The following is an 18,069-nucleotide window of genomic DNA, read 5'->3' on the forward strand; positions in this document are numbered from 1 at the left end:
TTATTTCCTTTGAACAGCTTTCAGTCCTAAAGGTCAAATCCAAAAATCAATACCAGCCCACAGGACTCATTTCTGGTTTCCTGATGGAGGATGAGAATGTCAAGACTTGCGAATGTCAGAAGATGTGATTTGGGGGGATTGCAGGTCCTCTCTCTGGTACGAGCGCTTTGGGGAGGGATTTTTAACGTGCGTGAAAGTTTGAGAAGAATCTCGTCTCGCTGAGATGCTGATGCAGAAAGCCGTGTGCATCAGTTTATGGACGTTAAACAGCAGCGAGGGAGTTGGATAGAAATGACAGAAGCCTCAAAATGAAGATTTGCTGGGCGTAGCGCTTTGCATTGGTATGAAACCTGAGATACTCTTCAGATCAGACGCGTCAGCTTTCATAATAGGCGTAAGTGAAGGTGCACGTGTGAATGTCTCTGCGTGCAAAGTGTGCATGTTTGTTCAAGAAAGCGAAATGCATGGCTCAGCCTGGGGTCGGCAGGCAGCTCATGTTTCGCCTGTTTGTCAGGACTCAGAGATCAGATCGGCCTGATGAAGCCTCGGGCTCTACCTCGGCAGAATAACCAGCTTAGACGCCCTTATCACACGAGCAGTTTAGGTATTAGCCCTTAGCCTGCCTTGATCTACGCTAACACAATAGAATAGAGCTCCCTATTGTCTATTTCAAGCTTCAATTAAATTAAGCATAAAGGTAGATCAGCCGGTTTTACTCACTCGACGTTTAGAGATGATGTTCGTGATAACAGTGCGGCTGCAGCGCCTTCACACTTATCTGAGTTACACCAAACGCCTTGTGCGACTTATTGTTTGTCGTAATCATCAATTCCTCAACGTGACCTTTAACAGGATTTATTGCTGGCGTCCTGGCGACTGTGGCTGCGTGTCGTGTCTCAGGTTTCACCACCACGATGCGCCATTACAGATACAACAACACAAAAATCATGACCCCTTTCTAACGTTTCGCAGGTTTTGGATCCTTCTTAAGGAGAATATGGGGACCCCCCCCCCCCAGGAGATGGTTGCATAGCGATCACTGAAACCACCTGAAAGACTATTTATGTCATCTGCACAAAATGAATGAAAAATAAATCGAATTAACCAAAAAATAAGGACATAATGGAGTTTGTAGCAAAAACAATTACCTTTGAGTTAAGCTAGTAATGAAGGCATGAAAAGCAGAAATGGGTCCGAGTGAATCAGGAGGAATGGTCCACCTGATGGGGCTCCTACACTCTGTCCTTCCCTCCAGCCACATTCCCACTGCCTTAACACACTGCCAGGCTCGCCCACCAGATGCCCATTCTGACTACAGCCCCCCCCCCCAACCCTAACCCTAACCCCCCCACCTGGACCTGCACCTGCATGTTTCTGCCACTCAACTATTCCATCTCTAGATCGCTGAAGTCATCCTGCGGCTTCCTCTGTCTCAGTCTGGCTGCTACTCCCATTGGCTTGGCATTACCTAAACTTTGAATTTAGCTTTTTTTTAAAGTGTTAGAACCATTTTCCCATTAAATCCCATCCTGTCTGAATTTAGTAGGTCTGCAGTAATGATTTCTGTCAAAGGGAGGCAGCCCTGTACCCCTTAGTGCTGCTGTCAAATCAAATATTCTTTCTTACTCCACACACACAAGGTAGTAATTAGGACTGAATACAGATGCCATGAGTTAATGTACAATCATTAACTCAGCGATGGTTTGATAAGACGATCTTAAACTCAGCACAGACGTCGTCTCGGGGACTCTGTATTTGAGGTAACAGCGATCCATTGACAGCAGTGTGAAACCCATAAACCCATAATTACTCTTTAACGCCTCTCAAACAAAGCCAGGCGGCATCAGACGTGTGTTCAGCATAGCTCAGGAGCAGAGGTTGTGAACCTGGGTTTGATCCTGCATGCTGTGTGGCTGTGTAATGATGGGGGGAGGGGGGGGGGGGTTGCTAGAGGGAACCAGAGACCTCCGAGTTGCAGAATTCACTTTGAATGCTGCGCTCACAGCTTCAGGGACCCAGTTGTTCCCATTTCTCCCAGTTTATTAACTCTAATCTAATTCTGAAATGTAAAAATAAAGGATAGAGCTAAACAACAGTACTCAGAGTGATACATCCCATGATATATATTTCTGTAAAAATAGATCAACTTTCACGTCTACTGTCCCTGTTTGGCAGCTTAGAATACAAGGTGATTCAGAGGTACGGTGGTGTATCATCGGCGCATCCAAAAAACACTTTTTTGCCCACATACTTCCTCTTGCAGCTGTGAGTCATGCCGTATTTATAGGGGAGTGGAGCTTGGCGAGAATGAGTTGCACTGTTCTGCAAGCACCAAGCCCAGAACTGGAGTTTGTGCCGCCGCGTAAACGCAACTTGTATTGGCCAGCTTGGCTTGCCATTAATTGATAGCATCTGCTTTGCTGCTGTTACCCAACAGCAAGAAGGACAAGTCTCTACCTGCGATGGATGGTGATGAAATGTGTGTGTTGTTGTACGATGGGGTCAGAGTTTGGACTGTAAGCTCTCGTCTGCCGAGTGTCTCGGCTGGCCTTGGTGCCCTGGCTGTCAAGAGACAGCGAGAGAGCAGCATTTGTGTGGGACTTTGTCCAGTACACAATAAATGAATAATGTATGACAGTCATTCTGTTTGCTCATTGGGTAACACACACACACACACACACACAATAAAGATGGGAATGAAAGACAAAAGACTGGCAAGGCAGAGCGAATAGGAGAAAGCAACACAAACACATGAAGCTCATTACGCTCAGGTTTAAGGTCCCAAACGTTGTTCTGCTGCGTTTAATGAGAGACGTTGACATTATCTCCGTGAGGCAGGAGTTCATCCAGTTAGCTCTTTAATTGTCCGTATTCTTTATTCCAATGTTCTATTACCAGGTGTGGCCTTTTGTGTGAAATTTGCAATGTAGAATGTCAAGACATTTAGATTTGATGTAATAAACCACACCCATATTAATAATAAAAAAAAAAAACCCACTTAAACCGCTAAAATAAAATAACTCAACCAAAAGGAAACAAGGAAAATCCACACAGGAGGGAAAATAAAATAAGACACAAACACGCATTACACAAATTCTGTGTGGCCCAACAACAATAATTACAACAACTTGGAAGTTATCTATCTATCTATCCATCCATCCATCCATCCATCCATCCATCATCTATCTATCTATCTATCTATCTATCCATCCATCCATCCATCCATCCATCATCTATCTATCTATCTATCTATCTATCTATCTATCTATCTATCTACTGTATCTATCTATCTATCTATCTATCTACTGTATCTATCTATCTATCTATCTATCTATCTATCTATCTATCTGTCTGTCTGTCTGTCTGTCTGTCTGTCTGTCTGTCTGTCTGCTGCAGTGACACAGTTGCCTTTAAACAGTAATTATCAGCAGATAATAAACTGTAAGCTTTGGTCCTTGTTGTAGTGTTAGCTCTGTCATCACAGACAAACAAATAAGAGTTCAATAAACATATATTGGGTGGCACGGTGGCGTAGTGGTTAGTGCTGTTGCCTCACAGGTTTGGTTGGTATGTTGTCCCCGTGGGTTTTCTGCTTAAGCTGCGGTTTCCTCCAAAAACATGAGCGTGTGCGTGAGTCTGTCTGTCTCTGTGTGGCCCCGTGCTGCGCTGGCGACGCGTCCGAAGTGTAGCCCATATCGAGCTGAAAAAAAAAAGTCTGATAGCATGTCTCAAATACACGAAAAAAGCCGACCGGAGGTGAGGAATAGAGAAAGAGACAGAAAATCGTAGGATTGGCAGCAAGTCCACATTAATACTCTACAATAAGAGCTGCGGTGGTGAATAATGAAGCTGCTGGCGGGCTGATGCAACGTAAAGTGACTCTGAATGCATGCAGCGCCTGTTTGATTTGTATAAATCAGCTCGATTATGTAAAAAAACAAACAGTTTGTGCTGATGACATAAAATGATACACTTGACTGCAGCAGCTGTGGATAATCGAAGGTTATCTAACAGTGCAGAGTGTAATTCCCAGCTGCGATGGGGATTGCGGAGCGAGACATCGGGCTGTATGAGGCTTCGGCTGCGGCGACTCGGCTCACGTTGAAGCCGAGCTTGAAGAGCGGCGCTCTGAATTCTGCTTGGGCCCAGCTGGAGCGTTGCCTTCTGCCTTCTGTCAAAGCCAATCGTACAGCCGGTAAATCAGACGGGCTCCTCCGACTTCAGGCTCGCCTGAATGGAATCACAACATCAATGCGATTCAACCACATGTGTGGAGATTAGGAGAAATACTCAGCTGGGAATGTCCATCTTTGTTGACGGATCACACAGTGGTTGTACACAACGCCAGCAGTCTCCATAATAAATGCTCTTTTTCCCCCTCATAATGCGACTGGTGCTCATGACTAATTCATACCAACCACATATTGCAGCATAACTTCTGCTTGACAATGAAATGTTACAATTTCTCTGTTGTCTGTTTATCTTTCCACATCTGGATAATGTCCCTATCCCTCCGACTCCTCTTAGGAAAGCCTTTCACGTCGAATAAATACAGCTAGAAGTGGCTTAAAAAAGTTTTTATTGCTTTTTGACTGCATCAGAGTAAAGTGCTCTTGTTTACTTATTTAAGAATGTCTCTTTGTTTCAGGGATCATTTACGTAATGGCGTTCTCTGTTTACCTTGGATTCCAGCCGGGGTTTATCAACAACACGGATTAATGTGTGATTCCTATTCCAATGAGGCGATTCACAATAACACACCAGTTTGCGTTGCGTGCATCTGATTATTTATGCACATGTTTATGCGTGAGCTGCCTCAACAGTATAGTCCTCCATGCGAAACCCATTCATGTTCCTATTCCTGTGGAAACAGAGAAAACTGTGGAGCGGAATCGCCGATATTCCCGTAGGACGGGCCATGAAATGTGAGTATGATGAAATAAGAGAACAAATCTCTCTCCTTCGCACGTCGAACCTATCGCAGCTATCCGGCGCAACCTCGTTGACACCGGCTCAACACGAAGCGCTGTAAGGATACTGAAATATTAAAATGGGAATAAAAAAGTGGGGCCGTGAAAGTTCACATCAGCGCTGAACGGTTACGCAAGATACGGACAAAAGAAAGGCACTGGCTATCAAGACTTTATTGTAGGTGATGGATCCTACAACGCCGACTCCTCTGTTTCCATGGAGACCCGTTGTGATCTCCAGCACCCACTATACTCGCAAACATTCCTCTGAAGCCTTTTTTCCTCTCTGAATAAACACACTCGTGGATCTGCTCTGAAAACCGTTGCACGGGGGGGTCAAAGGTTATCTCATATTCATGGCAAACAAGATAGATGATAAGATAAATGACATTATAGCTCCTTGTAAAAGCCTGCCTGTTCTAACTGTTCTAACTGTGCCATCGACCGTCCGTGAAATAACGGAGAACGTCCTGTGGAGAACGGAACTAAAATTAGGTACAGCAAGCCAGGTGTAATGCACATGTCCCACCTTGCCGCATGTTTAGCTGCACGTTAGCTCAGCTGCACTGGACCTGGACCTGGACCTGGACCTGATCAAAGGGCTCCTTGTGGCGTCTGATCCCGGTTTGTCTTATTAGTTCTGCTGAAGCCTTTGTCTTTTCTGTGCTAACGTGCCGCACGCTGCCTCTCACCTCCGATAACACTGTTTAAAGACAGGGAGGGACAAATGGATCCGCCCCCATTACGTTATTCAGTTTAACTGTTATTCAGATGTGAGGATGCGGCATATTACTGGCCTGTATTCTGTAAACATCTCTCAGCGCCTCGGGGGGGCGAACACCTTTTACCGGTTTTTCAGAAAGTTTTATCGAAGCTGAAATCTGTGAGCCGGGCAAAGGCAGAAGAATTATCTCTACTGGATTCAAAAAAAATGGCGTTCGTGCTGCATTCAGGCTGCGTTTGGAACGTGAAATTCCCAGTTGATAAAGAGAATACCAGATGGGTCCGCAGCATTACGTTGTGTATGCACATGCAAAGGCCTGCTCATTTATTCATGTATTACACGGGAGGGCGCTTTGGGCCTCGCCACTTTGAGGCCCTTCGGATGCTATATATTTCTGTCCTTCCCACATCGCTACGCTCTTTCACGTCTTTGCACCGAGACATTATTCTCTTATGTTCTCTATGTTCAGTTTCCGTGCACAATCCTGTTCACTCTTTCTATTTTGAGATCCCGCTAATGACGCGGCGGCAGAGCAAATAGCCGAGCTCGTGTCAAAGGGGCGTTTGGTTTAGCTGCTCCTGATCACAATCAACGACGGATGGGATTGATCCGTGACGTGTCGGCAGAGAGGTTCTTGTTCTGATACAGCAAAAGTTCCCAAGCGGAGTGGCACCTCATTATGTTGGCTGCCAGTTGTGTGTTTGTGTTGTGTTGTGTTGTGTGCGCCATCTATAACACACAGGCTGCTGGTTAAATTATGCATGAGAATGTGACTTCTGTGATCAGAAACAGTAAACACCATAAATGAATGGTGGAGTGCTAAAACCTGGAGTTACTTTATTCCCCTTTCAAAGGCCCTGTCATTGTAAACTTCACAGGAATAGCATTTACTGATGCCCCCCGCCCCCCCCCACCCCCCAAGGTGGCTCCAAAATAAAAGGCTGGGAAAATAGCGCGCTTTAGAGACTTTAATTACGCCACTTCGCTTATCCTATTCAAACCGTCAATGGCCTGTCCTAGAATGTAAATTCAGAAATGCAAATGAAGCCCCCACACCCACACGCACACGCACACGCACACGGCCGGGGCGTGGGCACTGATTGGGGGTTGGGACTCTTAACAAGCTGTTAAGTTCTCAAAAGTGACAGAGAAATAAAAGCGGCTGATAAGAACCGAGCTGGGCTCGAACGCGCGTCATGATGGAGATTTATTTTCGGAACGCACGATTGTTCTGATCGTGGACGCGCGCGCGCGTTTGAGGCGTTTTGTCTCGAGTGATTGAGAACCAGATGATTAGAATGGAAGACTTCATTGATTAATCGGATGCATTGTGTCAGCGCGCAAAGGCGCGTCTTCCTCATCTCGCGCGCCCGCCCATCGGGCTCTCCGTGGGGAGGCAGTGGGAGATTGGTTCGAGTCTCCGGGATTTCCGTGGAGAGAGAGAGAGATCCTGCTCGGGCTTGATTTTTTTTTGGGGTCTAGCCCCGCGCCATCAGACCCCCGCGCTGTTCCAGCCCAGCGTGTGTGAGCAGCTTCCCGAATACGCGCAAGTCACGCAAGTCTTTCACCGCGGGGGGGCCACCGGCTGGGAATCGTCTCCGCAGTCAGCGGGGGGGGGGGGGGGTTGGGTCGCCCAGGCGCCAGGCACACACGCGCACACGCGCACACGCACACGTCGTCGGCAGATAGGTGAGCGTGAACTCGGGCAGGAAACGGCGCCCCGGTCGTTTTGGTTTTTAAACCAGACGCCGGGATCACCGGCTGTGGATTCGGTCGAACCTCCCGCTGCGCGGTTCGGGTTCCGGACCAGCGGGTTGGCCCATCCGAGCCTCGCATAAAGGGAACAGTGGAAGTGGATCTGCGGGACAATGGCACCCGGTGCGCGGCTCCTCGTGTGCGCGCTGCTCGGTAAGTCACCGGAGGACGTTCAACCTTCGCTCTTGGCGTGAAATGTTCCTGCTTTGTTTAGATGTGTCCACCGCGGCACACCTGCGTGCGTGACGCGCGCGTGAATCGCGTTGGTTAGTTGGGAGCGGAGCGACTAGTCAGCGTGAGTCACGTGGAAGTGGGTTACATCGGTAATCGCTGCAATATTGACAGATGTGTGCGTGTGTGTGTGTGTGCGCGCGCGCGCGCGCGCTGAACTAGGTTAATGTTATTTGTATTTAAGTCGTAGATTAACCCTATACACCCCGACCTCCTGCCTCCAAGGGATGATCATGAGACAACCTGCTATTGTTTGTAATTTACTCTCACATGCACGTTATAATGTATAGACCACACACGCACGCACGCACACACACACCTACACACACACCTGGGTCACACGTCACCAACACGTCATCCCTTTAAGTTTCCACTTTTTACATTTGCCTGCAATTCATTGGATTTCAGGCAAATGCGAGTTGAAGCCTGATAACTCTGACACGCGCACGCACGCACGCACACACACACACACACACACACACACAGTACATCCTGCCTGTGAACTGTCCCAAACACCAGATGGCTTTACTGTTCCTGGATGGGGAGGCCTGTCGGTGCTGGGGGGGGCAGAAGTCTCCCCACAGAGGAGCCGCTTTGGGCCGGGAGGATTACCAGTCTGCGTCTTGCGTTAGAAATTCACTTTCATTGAGATTGGCTGAGGATCTAATGACACCCACCCCCCCCCCCCCCTGTTTGTTCACTCTGACGACGCTGATCTCGCGGTGGCTGCAGGACGATTACGTAATAATCACGACGCTTTGGTGTTGGAGAACATCACAGGTGGTGCTGAGGTGTGGGCTGGGGGATCATCAGCACGAATCGGGGGGGGGGGCTGGTGATGAGCTCTAATGGCGTGCTGTCAGCATCACCGGTGATATCAGGCTGGCGCTTCTGCAGCTTGACAAGTTGCAAATAAATCCTCCACAGCTAAAAGGACAGCTGAGCGACAGAACGTTCATTGGCAACACTTTTTAATTTATTTTTTGATGATGATTGTGTTTAAGTCAAATCAAATAAAAACGACACAATCCTCGTCTCGCATGTGAATATTCTCATGATCGTCAAAATGAATGCGCCTGAGGCAGAAAAACCGAGAAGCCTGAAGATGTCGCATCGAGCTTGGGAAACCTGAAAAGGGTGTGTTGCCCCCCCCCCCCCCCTTATAACTCAATGAATCAGTAGATTTAGATAATTTGATTAGTTTATTGCAGCCCTAGTATAATCGGCTGAGCTTCACTATAGCAAGAAGAACAAATGTCAAACGACAAATTGAGAAAGCCTCGCGTGCATCATGGCACGGGCCGATGAGTCTCGGTGTGACGCGCAGCATCATCGGCGTGGCTGAGGCCGGCTGCGGGTTCTAAAGTGTTCGGGTAACACCGGAACGCTTCAGGGCCGCAGCATTCTTAACACGGCACCACAGAATATCAGCCGCTCCGCGCCGTCCGCGTGAAAGCATCTGTGGGTTGTGTGCGATCAGCTGTCTGGTTCCTCCGCGTTCCGACCCGCTCAAACCAGAGTGTGTTTGTTAGAGGGAAATAAAGGTGCCCGACAGTCGTGTGAGAGGGACGCCCTTTCAGTCATTGTTAAACCCAGAGGTGCCACTTAAACAATGTTTTGACAGGAAAAGCTTACGTGGGGGTTATTCATGCTTCCATTTTGCAGCCGTGTGTGTGTGCGTGTGTGTGAATGTGTGTGTGGCACCAGGTTTGTGATATATAAAGCATAAAAAGAGTTGCCAGAAGCAGTGACTCTTTATTAGCTTTAAAAGCAGGATGTGATCCGTCTTCCCCGCAGAGTGAAAACCGTTTTATGCTTTTTCTGTCTCGTAGCTCGGCATGCAGTGTAACCACCTTTTTTGTTGGGGGGGGGGGGGGCTTCTGTTTGTGCAAGAATATGTTCAAAATGTGAAGCCGTCTTAAAGAACCTGACATGTCCTGGTTTATCCAACTAAATTGAAATGTAATACGTGAGGCTGGCTGGTTTGACTGTGAAATGCCTGAGTGGTCTCCATTACCGGGCTGGCCGGACGGCGGTCAGGAGGCGCCCGGGTTCTGACGAGCCGCCATTGGTCCAGCTTTTCAGCTTTAGAGCAGCCTCACCTCAGACTGAGGAACATCTCGCCGCTCTGCTGTCTCCTAGAATTTTCTGGACCTGCTCGAGAACATTATTTTTGTTTCACACCGTCGGGGGTTTTATTCACATCTGCAGGGTATGGAAACGAACTGTCAGGCCTTAAACGTGCACCGACTGGATTTCTGCACACTGACGAGAGGCGTGCGTGAAGTTTAAATGATAGAACACACTGCAGGCTTAATGCTATACGGTGATGCAACCCACAACTCGAGACTCCGTACAGGAATAGATGAAGATCAGCGACTACCTGGAGGGGGGGGGGGAAATAAGCTAGACTGGTTGAATCGCTCTGCTTCAGGGGAGGGTTGAGCAATAATATTATGCTTCTTAGTCGGGGAAGTAAAACCTTCAAGTGAAAACGGCGGTGCCATCATTCATCCCACCCCCACCCCCCCCCCCCTTCTCCCTCTGTGTCCAGGAGATGTTTTCTAATGTCGTTTCAGTCGTCCTGATCCTTTGAGATTTTTGATGCTGTTTTTGATCAGTAGTTTAAAGTCAGACGAGGCAGCAGAACAGGAGCCCGTCATCGACACCATCGAACTTTGTGCTCATCAACAGACAGAATGGAAAGACAGTCCTCCTAATTGGCCCAATCGAACTGCATCAAGCAGCTCATTTCCATTTTAGAATACACTTTTTTTTTATGGGATTAAAACAAGCCCTTTTGTGCAGGTGAAGAAGGGCAGCTTCTAAAGTCCCCGAGTATGGATTTGATTATGTGCTGCATCACAATTACCATAAGTGCTGGAATTTAGCCGAAGATTTAAGAGCCACTTTTTCCATTTCCGATATTCTCATTAAAGCCGCTGCGCTTTGTGAATATTATGGCATAACTTGTTTTCATAAAGTTACATCCTTTTTATATCACCAGTTGCAGAGGAAATGCGTCTGCCGCCAAATTAAAGGTGACTTGCTTGTCATAATCCTTTTAATGGTGATGTCAGGGTCATCGAACAGGCATCTCAAACGTGACCCGCATTCAAAGTTTGCAGTGCCACACCCCTGCCACTCCTCTGTCAGAAACAAGGATGACAGCTGGAAAGCCCCCCCCCCCCCCCGATCCGGCAAACGGCAGCTTGTGTGTGGTCAAGCCGAAGCGTCTTCTTCCTGTGCGTCTTCAATCAGCTGTCGCCGTGCCGGGAATGCCTTCCGTGCTTCCGTAAGCCCCGGCTGACGCTCAGAGTCGTCTAGACGGCGAGGCCAAATGCAATAAGTCACCGTCTCGCTGTTTGTGTCGTTGATAAAGAAAGATTTGCCCTGTGTGTGTGTGTGTGTGTGTGTGTGTGTGTGTGTGTGTGTGCGCGCGCGCATGTGGCTGTCCCAGGTCGCATTGCTTGTTATTTTTGCCTGTTGCCTGCCATCAGGAACAGAGGACCTGCTTCCCTCTAGAGGGGGGGGGGGGGGGCGTGCAGCTGTCTGTACCCGTGGTTTGCTGCTGCTTGTTTGCATCACAACCACCAGACCCACACCTTTTGTGTAAACCAATGACAAGATGCCTTTTGTGCGCTTGTTTTTTCCAATATCACAACACTGTTTAGTCAACTTAACTAAATATTCAGGACGGTCCAGATGTAACTCGGTCAGAGGTTATTCATCGTAGATCAATAAATGTGTGCGAGAGTTAATGGTCTAATGGAACAAACCAATGGTTATTGTGCTTCTCGTGTATGTAAATCCTGGTTTCAGTCGGTTTGGTTTCAGAGACGTGTTTCCTGCTTGGCGTTGTCCATTTACGGTCCGGCACATTATTTAGGTCTTGAAATTTGTCCTACTCCTGGGACACGTTGTCTCCGTGAATCAAGCGCCACGTTTCATTAATTCTGCAGCTTGTTCAAATTTCTGTATTTTGGGGGGGGTGTCTTTAAACTCAAATGTTAGATGCAGGAATGCTGGACCTCTGGGGTGAAGATGGAAGTCACGGGCTGGTGGCAGACGTTTTCAGAATGGACTGGTGAACAGGAGTATTTACTGATTGGGTATTTATCTACTGGTGACGCTCCACGACTTGCAGATCATTTAATGACACTGTATTACAGACGTCACGGCTCGCAGGTTATCCGGTAGGAATGGACAACCGTTCCTCTAATGGAAATTCAGAGATCATTGAAAATCGAGCGTTGAACTCGCTGAACTTAATCATCAGTAGAGCATTAAACGAGAAGTGTGGAGGATCGATGCTGTGACGTAGCCTCCTCTTCACACGAGATGAAGAACTTCCTGCCTGGGGTTAATCGGGACGGCGTCTGGAGCCGGAGCAGAGGCAGCACCTTGTCGGGGGGCCGAGGAGCAGCTCCTCCTGGCTAGCAGTCCGGGCTCTCCTCATGTCTGAGATCGTATCTCATGTTTTGTGACAACAACTTAACAACATGCCTTTAGCGGTTTCATCGGTAAACACTTTAAAGTGTTCTTTGGGCTGATTTGCATGGAGCCCTGCTTCCTGCTGACTCAAAGCATGCTCCAGCTGCCGTCTCCTCCTCCTCCTCCTCCTCCTCCTGCTCCAGCGAGTAGCCACTGCCACCCCACCCCCAATTCCTTTTAAACAATGCTATCCCAAGCCCACCTCCTCGTCAAAGAGTGCTAATTACAACTTACCCTCAAAGCTGATATTATCATCTTCCTCACAGTGTGGTGGGAAAATCTGTTTAGGAGAAGCATTCACTTTGGACTATTTACAAGCCTCCTCGTTCAGTTACAAGACCAACCCAGCCCCCCCCCCCCCCCCCCCTGCTGTTGGTGTTGGTGGAGATGATGACTGGTCTTCACTCCTCCACACACAAGCACCCACAGCGGCTGTCTTTCAATGTCAGCCACACTCCAACCAGGCAGATTCCACAGCAGTGGGATTCACGCCAGGCAGCGTCACTATGGCGACGGCTCCTCACCTGCATGCAGCCGATTGCCATTTAGTCTCGCAGCATGCGTGTCTAAAGGTGTTTGTGTACGGGAGTAAATGTCACAGTGTGCGATACATAAAAAAAAAAAATGCTCTTACACGCCGAAGAGGAGCGCTTCACCACGATGTTCTCGTCCTGCGCTTTTCCACTTCACACCTAAAACCGGATGTGTGTGTGTGTGTGTGTGCACATAATTGCTTATGCATAAATGCATGAATTTTAAAGCGAACGTCTTTTACTGCCTGAAAGGCAAAATAAGCCACAATGGCAGGAAAAGCCTGTTTGAAGTCGATTAATTAATAGTTAATTAGTTTCCTCTCCGATCTACAGCGTAATGCACAAACATGGGAACCGATAGCAGGCTGCCAGTCACACAGAAACCAACCGCTGTACCCAGAGTAGACGCAGCTGTGAGGCCTAATTGTGCGCAGGCACAAAATGGATAATGACCGAAGATAGCGGGGCTTTTATAGCATCGCATTCTTACACGACAATTAAGATTCAAACAATCAGCTGAATCTGCTTTAACAGTTGTTCACGAGACAATAGAACTTTTGAGTTGTGTGTTTGTTGTGGGGGGGTAGCAGGTGTCCTATAGCGTTAATGGGTTTGAGTATGGCAGTAGGTAGAGGCGTGTGTGCGTGTGCTGATTCACAGTTTGTCATCTCGCCTCTCATCGTTCTGCAGCTCTGAACAGGAGTGAACCATAAATGTGATGGTTTATCCTTACTGATCACGATTAGCTAATGCTACCTGCCCATACGTTTTAGCATGGCGCGCAGACAGTCCCTCCTCTTCCTCTTTTCATTGCTTACTGATGGCCTGCAACCATCTGTCACGCTGTAAATGCTTATCAGGCCCCCAGCAGAGTTGTAGATCCGCTCTGCAGTGTTGAAACTACAAGAGGAACTTTTGGCATAAGTGTTTTTCTTCAGCATCACGACCTTTCAAATGTTCTTGAGAAACGGGGACTGTGGGTGAGAAATGTTCCTTCCGCTCGGCCCCTTTGTGATTTATGAGCTGCTCGCAGTATCTGATTTTATTTACGTGCTGCTGTTGTGTTGAATCAAGTATGAAACGAAGCCATTGTATTGATGTAGCATCAGAATGGAGCTTGATTCTGATTTGTGAGCGAGCAGTATGTGTGTGCGCTCAGCCTCCCTCACAAGGCGAGGGAGGCGACTCATGGCGGTGACTTATCTTTGGATTATTTATCCCTAATGGGAATGGTAAGCAAATCATTTCAAAAACACACAATTGGCAGGCTTTAATTATATTTACATGCCAGGATGTCATTGTAGCTGTGACATACGTGACTGTGGAACTTGGTTCTGATGCGGCATTCCTTCTTGGCTACAGAGCAGTGCAATTATCCCCCCCCCCCCACCTCCATGTTGAGGGACGGGAGCCATACAGCATTTGATTAACGGTAGCTTTGCAGGGCATGTCTGGCATCGCGGATGAGGTTCAGAGAGGAGTGTGTTTTGTTTTATTTAAACAATCACTTCAATCAAATAAAAAAGCTATTTTGCATTGAAGCAGCTGAGTGTGTAGGAGGAAGGATGAAGAGGCAGCTGTTTAGCGAAGAGGGAAAGATTATGATCCACCCCATGCCGTTGACACGACAAATCCTGCATCAAAAACGGATAGGAAGAAAATGTTAATCAGCCCGCGTGCATTTCAGATAAGAAAGCAGCAGTCCTTACACTTATTTAAGTTTACAGTGTGGTGACCAGAAACGCCATCCCGGCGGTGGGATCAGGGCCCAGGGCCCTGGCGCGCCTTACAGTTAGCATCCGGAGAGCAGGACGGCGCGACACAGAGCGAGCTCACAGCTGTGGACTTTATATAGACTATAAAAAATAAATCAGAACTCTTACTAAAATTGTCAAATCGTTGTGTGAACAGGAGTGCGGCCAGATATCGGGACGTGGTGAATGATTGCTAGCGTTGCTCATTCCAAAGCTAACACAACCGTTTCTTGGCTGCTTCCTGAGGTCTGCTTTCTGTGACGTTGCCAGGCAAGCAGTCCAGACTTCAGACCGCCGGCAGCCAAGGAACACAACCTTTTGGACACGCATTATTCTTCTCTGTTTGGGCACCGTCAAGATGGCCATGCCGCTCCTCTCCGTTCTTCGTGCTAAGCTAAGCTAACAGGATGGCTGCAGCATTGGATTTGGCACACGGCCACGGGGGGGGGGGGGGGGTGGCATCAATCTTCTCATCATCCAACTGTCCCCAAGAAAAATGGCTTCCTCTGAAATGTCAAGCTGTCTCCTTAAAAGCAGATCTCCCCCCCTCATTGTGATTCAGAGAGAGAGCGAGGGAGGGGGGGGGGGGGGATGCAATATCTGAATTTGCAAGTCGCCTCTTTGTACCCCAGCTAGCGGCTGGAGCGCCTGAGAGCGAGCCCAGATAAATGTGTTATGTTCACCGCTCTCTTCCTCGCCCTCAGGCGTTTTCTCCCTGCTTTCCAGTATTGTGAAAAATGTGACGGGGATAGATGCACCTCGAACTGGTGACTCCCCCCCCCCCCCCCCCCCCCATGTAGCCGCCCCCCTCGTTATCCTTGTGTTCACACTGCCTGGTCTGTCTAATTGAGCCATGCAAAGATCAAATGCTGAAGTGCAGCCCGTGCGCTTCATCCTCCCACGCTCGCATGCTCGGCCGTTCTTGCTGATTGCGGCTGCGTGGACGGAACGGGCTAACTGTTTGTCTCCGTCAGTGGCCCGCCGGCCCGGCGGACTGGATCTCTAATGGAAGTTTGATCGCTTGGCCTCCTTTGGCGTGTTAAATTAGTGCAGTCTCTTTAGGTGCTTAGGTTTTCAACGTGCATCTATTTGACGTGAATATCATGTTTCATTTCGTGGCGAGGCCAAACGCCACATAACTGTGTTGGCCACAGTTTGGTTTTTAGTCCCCCCCCCCCCCCCCCAAAAAAAAGGAGAGGTTTGTTGAGTTTTCAGAAAAAGGATGCAGCTATAACGATGAATAACATAAATCTAAAAAGACATTTACGGTTCCACCGCCTCCCCAATTTACTGCGCTTGGACAGATGGCTGCAGCCGCAGGTCCATCCAGGCAATAGGCTATTACTGAACCTTTCAAACGAGAGTCCAAATACAGACTTGGCGGCGCCAAGAAGTGGCTCTTCTTCACAAGATGCTTTTATTTATCAAAGTGTTGTCGGAGCTGCGCTGTCGCTGGAAAAATAAAGTGAAATAAGTATCTGATTATTACGCCGGCAATAAAATGACGCCATCATGACAGGCCTGATGGCTTCGTCCCACGTTGTAAGGAGCCAGAAGTTGTTGCAGCGTGGATTCCTACCTGGAGACGGATGTACGAAGAGGCCTGATTTGTATCTGATGCTGTCTGGAGCCTAATGATCAAAAAAATCAAGGATCTCTCAATGATGCGAGGAGGAAATCGAAGCCAACATGTGGTTCATGTTATGAGGTTTAATCACCGTGGGGTGAGGAGTGAGCAGTCACACATCCACTTCTGTCATGTGGATGGAGTCGATCAGAAGCGATGAAGGAGATCGTCCTTGCGTAGGTCGAAGCGTAACGAAGCGCACACGCGGGATTATTCTGTTGCATGGATTCGGGACGGGATCCATTTGGAACTGCGCTCGCATCGTCTCTATATGTTAACGTTTTCCCCGCTTGAAAACGTCTCCTCTTCCAAGACTTTCATCTTTCTCCCTCCGGTTTTCCCTCATCGTGGAATCTCTGTCTGCCTCGCTCTCGCTCTCTCTCTCTCTCTCTCTGGTAATGATGTTAGAAGGGTCAAATGCTTTCAGGGGCTGAGCGGGAGAAGGAATCGGGAGTGATTTTGGAGAATGGTTAAGCAGCGCTGAGGAGTGTGAAGAGGAAAATACTTTTATGCTCTTCATCTTTCGCCAACGTTTATTTCTCCCCGTCACACTGAGGCGCAGCAGATTAGCCGGTGGGATGCTTGTATACCTCCTTGCTTTAATCGGTACCTGCCGTTCAGCAGCACCCTGGAGGCAGTTGTCATTTTGCGTCCTCCCTCTACCTATTTTTCTTTTCCTCTTTGCTACCTTGCTCTGAGAATCTTTTGACACGGAGGATAACCCCCCCCCCCCCCCCCCCCCCCGTGAGTTAGGACATTGACTGGATACCTGCTTATCCGTTATTCATGTTTGACTGGCTGGAGCAACTTTAAGTCCGAGGATGTGAATCATCTGGGCTGGGCAATTCTGCAACTTATTGTGGAACAATAAAACACAAATCAACACTGTTAATAAAGTTATCAATGCTTTTTTTCTTCTTATGTTATCCATGTGTGGCTCATCTTCGATCACACGTCATGAGACATGTCATGATTGTCACGCTGTGATGTTCTTTCATTTTCTGCGACTGCTTGTGCATGAAATCGACGTCTCTCTGCATCGAGTCAGAGAACGGCAGTGGAAATGGAGACGACATAAACGCCACCCTCATTTCACTTCACAACCTGCCATCGTGTCTGATTACCGGGACTTGGTTCTGATAATATTTACTTAGCTAGATACCGTAACCAAGGAAAGGATCTGCTCGCTAGGGCTGAAATCATTTCTTGAGTAGTTGATTACTATTTTTTGTTATAAACCCTTTGAAGGCAGGTTATCATGGACTATTGTTTGTGTCTAATATTAAAAAAAAAGTGAGAGAAGGTGATGGACATCTCAAATCTGTAAATTGACACATCGCCATGCCGCTGTGGATGTCCTGTGTTTTTACACCCTGCAGGGTTTTTATTATACACCTTACTGGGTGTGTAATTATCCTGTGTCATAGAAAAGTGATGTGACCAGTAGGCATGCTGCTGCTCCTATTGAGAATAAGACACTGGCCACAAATGATTGGATTAGTGTTTAACCCCACTTCCATTTAGCATAATCCTCTTTGCAGATTTGTGCGTGTGTGTGCGTGTGCGTGTGCGTGTTTGAGTCGTGTGCTCCCGTGGCCCGTATCTGCTTCGGCCGACAAACATCAAGGTTATTTAGAGCGCTTGTCTGTTGACTGGACGTATCTTTCCTGCATCTGTGTTGGAAGCAACCAGCAGCAAATTCAATAGACGGGATACAGGAGAGGAGAGCTGGGGGAGAGAAAGATGGAGGGGGGGAGCAGTTGCCAGGTATTTGAGATATGCAAAGATTGAGCTGAGCATTAATAATAGAAAATCTCAGGCCTTGCTGAGAAAATATGGGGAGTTGAGGATCAATCTGTGTAGCCGGAGGTGAATAAATGGGGGGGAGGTTGCAGGCACAGGTTTACTGTGGAAAGTTGGTGGAATAGAACGATAATTTGAAGGTCTGTAGGGTTTGGAATGTCATTGTCAGGCTTTCTAA

The 18,069-nt window shown here is 47.9% G+C and overlaps 1 protein-coding gene across 1 annotated transcript in view; it reads left to right on the plus strand.

The window, feature by feature from the left end:
• Window positions 1–4,038: 4,038 nt before the first annotated feature.
• Window positions 4,039–18,069, plus strand: part of igsf3 (immunoglobulin superfamily, member 3) — a 58,486-nt gene continuing 44,455 nt past the window's right edge. The window contains exon 1 of the mRNA XM_068746468.1: window positions 4,039–4,195. Within this exon, the coding sequence (XP_068602569.1) occupies window positions 4,039–4,195 (157 nt within the window). The remainder of the gene's footprint in view (window positions 4,196–18,069) is intronic.

This window comes from Brachionichthys hirsutus, chromosome 12 (assembly GCF_040956055.1).
Source record: "Brachionichthys hirsutus isolate HB-005 chromosome 12, CSIRO-AGI_Bhir_v1, whole genome shotgun sequence".
Classification (NCBI taxonomy): Eukaryota; Metazoa; Chordata; class Actinopteri; order Lophiiformes; family Brachionichthyidae; genus Brachionichthys; species Brachionichthys hirsutus.